A 6853-nucleotide genomic window follows, 5' to 3' on the forward strand; every position below is an offset into this window, starting at 1 on the left:
TATAACTAACGATAACTATTATTTGAATCTCTAATTTCCAAGTTGCAAAATATATTATATATTGTATATTGATAATATCAAAATGTTCAACTAAAGCATTTTGTATATATCATATAAAATTAATTTCTTTAGACTTGTTTGTGATGATGTGAACTCAGAAGATATAAATAATTTGAATAGAATTAAAAACCTTGTGTTATATGTAGTATTATCTTCCATTGGAATAACTGGAAGTTGATAAGGAGGCTTTTCAGCCCAAGGTTTTTCAACTGGAACTATACTTTCCACAGGTTGATAACTCAACTGCATAGTAGTATCTGATTCAAATGGAATATCTGATGGACGACAAGAACGTACAGGTGCATATTTTTGAGGAGGTATTAATGATTTAAGATCATTTTCGAAATAGGAGAGTCTATATGTAGTACAACCTGAAAGAAATATATTAGTGGAATTAATAAACAATAAAAAAATAACATTTGATACAGATAGATTATATATGATTTTGGTAATAAAGTATGTAATCTGAAAATAAACTTGACAATTTTTATTATAAATTGTTTATTAAACATATTGTTTATATAATAGAATTTATGATGAATTCTTTTTAAAATAAGCTCTTTCTGCAAATATACTCCGTTGAAAATATTTATTTTCTAATTTATTTTTTTTTTTTATAAACCAATTTTAAAATTGTTTTTAACATTTTTTCTAATTTAATAAATTTATATATTTTTTCTCTTATTTTGAAATATTTTTTTTATTACAATCAATTTTAGATATTAGGAAAAAATAAGTCAGATAATGATTTTGATAAATAGCGTGCGATACGAAATATTAATTTTATGCTAAAAATTAGCAACGAAATATGTGATTATACATCATTATCATGATGTAATGCAAAAAAAAAAAAAAAAAATAAAACTTTTATTGTTCTCATTAATAAAAAACGATCATTTGGATATTTTTAATATAGAAAAATTTTTAATATAACAGAAAAATTTTTCTTAGATAAATTATTTTACATTTTGAGGAAAATAATATATTCATAAAATTGGGATAACAATGTAAAGAACGATTTTTATTATAAAAATTAGAAATCCCATACTTTTTTTATTCAAATTGCACAAATTTTCTAATACACAAAAAAATATATATTATAAATATATATTATTATTTTTTAAAATAGAAAGTGAATTAATGTTACATACTTTCAATAGGTGAAGTTGCAGGAACAAGATTGTCATGGTAACGAAGATCTGGATCTAATGGTATATTTTTCCATGTATAATCATGTTTTTGTGTAGTTATATCTTGTATGGGCCCACGACCTAACCATTGTTTCTCACAAGGTAAAATTGGAGGTTCTGTTTTGAAACACCAATTACCTAAGAAACTCATCTGAAAAAAAAAGGAAGATGAATATAATTGATTTTTCATTTCTGATAATCTGATAAAAAAATGTTTCGAATAAAAGTTAATCTTTTTTATATTTATAAATTTATAATATAATATAATTTTTCCAAATTTTTTTCAGAAAAGAAGATATATTTAAAAAATTGAAAACCAGTATCAATAAACTTGAAATTATTTCTAGTTTAAATATATTAATTTTTAAATATATTATATTGTATATAATTGTATATAAAATATTATCCCAATTTTTTTTAAATACATTATATATAAATAATGAAAAAAATAAAAAAATTTTAAATTCCAATCGCTTTAAAATATTAGAGAATATTATACTGTAGTTTTAAAGATAAAAAGATTAAAGTAATGCGCGTAAAAAGTTTCGTGATACATTAGTGTTCTTAGAAATCTCTTGAGATATTGAAGAACAATATCATGTTTTTTATATTATTTCATAATTACTTTGAGTGATTGAAAAAAATTATATTATATATTTTTACATTAAAATTAACATTTATACAACCCAGCATGTGTCAAACATTTTATAAGTTAGATTAATATCTCAATGCATATGAAGATAATAAATAAAAAATACTTTTTATCATATCATTTATCATTATGATTGAATATTTATATACCTATTTTATATCTATTAATTTAACATTATCCATTTTATCTATTTTATATCTATTATATCTATTTTATATTTATTTTACTTACACGATGAGTGGTATCATAAGACAAAGGACAAGATGAAAATTCAATACTATTAGGTTGTATTATAGGATTTCGTTTATCCCCTCCACAACCAAAATAACTTAAACGGTAAGTTGTATTATCGTCTGTGCAACAACCAGCACTTAAAAGATTATCGTTTTCCGGTATTATTATTGGTGAACGTTTTTCTATTGTTTGTGGCCAATAACTTAATTTATAAGTTGTGCAACCCTCTAGTGGTTCTACTGGTGGCATATATTCTTTTTTGCCCCAGGAAGGTTCTTCCTAAAAAGTAATACAAAATGTTAAAAATATATTTTAATAATAATATGAAAATTAATGAATATAAGTGATTGTTATCTAAAAATGACATAAAATTAAAAACAAAAATCGTTTAATTATATGTCTGAAAGATTAGAAGCAAAATCATAAATGAACAAAAAAACAAATTTCAAAGCAATTTAGAAAATATATAATAAGATAACATATATGGGGCATTTTTTTCATTTAAAAAGAGACAGTGAATGAAATTTGTTATAAGAACATTATTATTTTACAAAAATTTCATATATTGCAATAGTATTAAAGAGAAATTATAAAATAAAAAAGGAATATTATAAAAAAGTAATATTCAGAATTAAATAAATCTGCTTTATTTTTACTATAAATAAAACGCAACAAATTTTTTAATTTAATTAAAAATTTAGTTTAAATACAAATTTAATATATAAAAGTGCAATAAAATTTGTATAAAAACGATCTCTCTTTCTTGCTCTATATATCTATATATGTATATATCTATACATCTATATATACATTATCAAATATATATATATACACATTATCGTTTAAAAATTTAAAAATTATATTTTTATGAAATAAAGAATTTCTTATAAATAAGATTATTTAAAATTTATGAAGTAATAAATGTTTATTGATATTCATAATAATTACAATTTTAAGAAAAAATTAATAAATTATTTGTTTAGAAGAAAAATATTTTTTCAAGAAGCTTTATTTAAAATATTAAAAAACATTAATAATTTATAAATATTTACCTTCTTCGCTTCAGTTGGCCAATAACTAAGTTTATATGTCGTGTAATCTTCCATTGGAATATCAGATTTAACATATTTTCTTATGGGAGCATAAGATGGTGGAGGTATTTTGGAAGCACAATCAGATTCAAAGTAACTTAATTTATATGTTGTATCGTCTAAAAAAGATATAACTTTAAATTATTAATTTAAGATAAAACTTTAAATTAAGTTGTAATATAAATTATTCATAATATATATAAAAAAAAAGTAATAAAAAGATAACAAGAAATAATAAGAAAATATAGCAAGAAAAATTTAAAATTATTTGTTTGTGATTTAAAAGAAATTTTTATAAATTTCAAATATTCAAATAATTATGAGATACATTATATTATGTCGAAAATTTCTAGGAATTCTCTTTAGAAACATTACTATTTTTAACAATATTATGATACAAGATTAGGAAAAAAGAATATTAAAAAACAAGGAATTAATATTCATAATTAGAAAAATTTGTTTTATTTTTGCTACAAGTAAAATTTAATGTATAAAAGTACAACAAAATTAGAATAAATTTCTCTCTCCCTTTCTCTTTTTCTTCTCTACTTTCTAATATTATTTATTAAATCTGATAATGTTTAAAATGTTTGATGTTGTTCAAAATATATAATATTTCATAATATTTCATAAATATTTGATATATTTTTTTTATTAAAATTATTAATTTATTATTATTTTTCTTCCTTTCTTTTTAAACTTTTTTGCAATAAAAAATATTATAATTAATAAATATAAAAAGGCAATATAATTTATTTATTTTCAGTTATTTTTGCAATTGATGCTGTTTGAATCTTTTTATTTCAAAAATAATTTACAAAATTCTATACATTAATGATAACATGTGTCTGACTTCGTTATTCGCTCAATAAAATAATTTGAAATCTTTCTTTTTTGAAAAGAGACTTAAATTGTCCTTTGTCAAACTTTGTATGTAAATATATATTAATGTATGTAAGTATATATTATATATATATATATGTATTTACCGAGTAACGGAGCAGGAGGACAGAATAAATTATGTTCTGCTTTATAAGGTTCTATTTGCGGAATGGACTTCCATGTAAAATCATGTTTCTGAGTTGTAACATCCTGCATAGGACCTTTACCAAGCCATTGTTTCTCACAAGGTATACAAGGTGCATCAGGTTTTACACATGGATGACTGAAGTAACTAGACTGAAACAAACATTCAAAAATATTAATAACATTTTCTTTAGTTCCTTAAATTAAATAATCTTGTGTTTAATTTGAAAAATAAAATTTATAAAATATAATAATTTAAAAAATAATTTAAAAAATATTCGTAATAATTAATTTGTTAAGTCGATTAACATATTCATTAATATATTATTTCATCCAATATTAGATTAATTAATTATGAAATATATTATTAGATTCATGTTTATTATTGTATATCGATAATTTACAATAACTATCAAAAATATATTTTAAAATTTATCAATTATTCTATTTATATCATAGTGAAAAACAATTTTCATTATCGATCATCATCACGATAATCTGATTCCAGTGTAATTATTAGTTTCAATTGCTTCAAGTGCTTTTGTGATTTGATCAGTTCTTTAATATAGAAAAATATTAAATATATTGTATTACATCTATTATCATATATACAGACATGAAGTGACTATACTCATTCGGTTCTTGATTATTGAAATCTTACGATCCTATTTTAAATCCTACTAATAATCATAATATAAAATGAATGATTATTTAAATAATATATTTTATTAATATTTTAGATAATTACATGCGAGATGTATTTTAAGTAAGATCTGTTTCAAAATTATCATCAATAGAAAGAGAAAAACGAGATATTAATTAATATCTTTTTCTTAACTTATTTATCGATCATTTAATCTTATTATTAGATTCGTATTTATTATTGTATATCGATAATTTACAATAACTATATAGAAAAGAGATTATTTCATCGATTTAGATTTACTTGAAATATATTAATATAATTGTCAAAATCATCATTTTGAATAATTTAGTTTCCAAAATATTCTCAAAAAAATTTTCTATTTAATTTCAGATATATTTTAAATTTTATTATTAAATCTCAATTGAATTTACAAATAAAAATTTTTTTCATCATTGTATTAAGATATTTATATAGAGAGATCTAATAATAATACGATCTAATATTCCACAAAAAGAAAGTCGAATTCAATACTGTACTTACTTAAAAGAATTTTTATTTAATAATGATAGTCCAATATTATTTTTTAATATGGAAAAAATATTTTCGGCTAATAGTACAAGGAAAATTCAAATGGAATAATATATAATAAACTCTAATACATATCATAATAGTATTTTCATTTATTACCACTACTATAAAAAGAATAATAGTCAAATAATTATTTAATTAAGATTTAAAATTATTAATTTAAATTTGAATTAGTTTTAAATTACTTTTAATTTAACATAAATTTAATCTAATCTAATTTAAATATAACTAGCCGAAAATTAATCTATAAAATGTTAAAAATATGATACGATTTATTTGACATATTTTTATGTATAATTCATAAATTAAAACTAAACCAATAACATATGTAGCATATGTATACAAGAAAAAGTTGTTCAAAATAGAATTTTTATTTATTTTAAGACATCGAAATCGGTGAGATAACTTTTTTTTTGCATAATTATCTAATTTACAATGAATGTTACAATAAATAATCCCGTCAATTGTAATGTTTATTCAATTATTTATTTTTTTAAGAAAAAAATTATGCTACTAAAATTCATAAACAACTTTGAAGTTTATGTACCAAATGTAATTGGTTATAATAAAGTAAAACGACAAACAAATATTTATGTCGATTGATAATGATAGCAGATGATTTAATAGAAAGTTAATTTAAATTTTTCAAATTTTTGGATTGTTTCATGTTTAAAGAAATCAAATGGAATAATATATAATAAACTCTAATACATAACAATATATGTTAATGCATAGATTTTGATGATAAATTTTTTTGACGTTAAAATGAAAAAATTAATGACATTCCTAATATATTCAAAATTTGAAATTCGCGTGAATATAAATATGCAAATATTTTTTTAATTAAAAAAAAAATCATTTATGTCTCGTATTTCTCAGCTCAGAAGTTTTATTTTATCTTACTTTGTATGTTGTATTATCGGATATTTCGCCATCACCAGTAACTAACCAATCTCGTGGTCGAATAGGTTCCACACCAACACTTGGACATTCCCAATATGAAAGTCGATATGTAGTATTATTATCCATTGGTAAACCTGATTTCCAAAAATGCTGAAATAATTTGTTAGATTATTTTTATAATAAAATAATATTAAGGAAAGAAATTTGAAATGAAAGGATTACATTTTTTGAGAAAAAGACAACTTAAAAATATTATTATTTATTTTTATCAAAAATGAAATATAGACAAATTTTTAATAGTAACTTCATTTGAACATATATAGATCTTTGTTTTTCTTTTGTGGCAATAGTTCTGAGTAGTTCTAAACAAATTTTCGAATTGTTTTTTACAAATTTTGATTTATTCAGAATTTTTTTTTAAATAGTTTAGAACATATTTTTCGTTATTATATATATATATATA

At 20.1% G+C, this 6853-nt stretch overlaps 1 protein-coding gene across 3 annotated transcripts in view; it reads right to left on the reverse strand.

Annotated features, from left to right (window-relative positions):
- LOC102674892 (stabilizer of axonemal microtubules 1) overlaps positions 1 to 6853 on the reverse strand; it is a 14863-nt gene that overhangs the window by 2095 nt on the left and 5915 nt on the right. Inside the window, exons 5-10 of one of the 3 annotated variants that reach the window (XM_006622810.2) lie at positions 6391 to 6540; positions 4217 to 4406; positions 3189 to 3346; positions 2134 to 2415; positions 1212 to 1401; positions 191 to 431 (exon numbers count right to left, since the gene is read on the reverse strand). In XM_006622810.2, coding sequence (XP_006622873.1) covers positions 191 to 431; positions 1212 to 1401; positions 2134 to 2415; positions 3189 to 3346; positions 4217 to 4406; positions 6391 to 6540 — 1211 coding nt within the window. Of the gene's footprint in view, positions 1 to 72; positions 432 to 1211; positions 1402 to 2133; positions 2416 to 3188; positions 3347 to 4216; positions 4407 to 6390; positions 6541 to 6853 lie in introns of those variants that run through there. The other 2 variants (XM_006622808.2, XM_006622809.2) reach the window with 2 other exon arrangements.

Source organism: Apis dorsata, unplaced genomic scaffold (assembly GCF_000469605.1).
Source record: "Apis dorsata unplaced genomic scaffold, Apis dorsata 1.3 scaffold_758, whole genome shotgun sequence".
In the NCBI taxonomy this organism is placed as follows: Eukaryota; Metazoa; Arthropoda; class Insecta; order Hymenoptera; family Apidae; genus Apis; species Apis dorsata.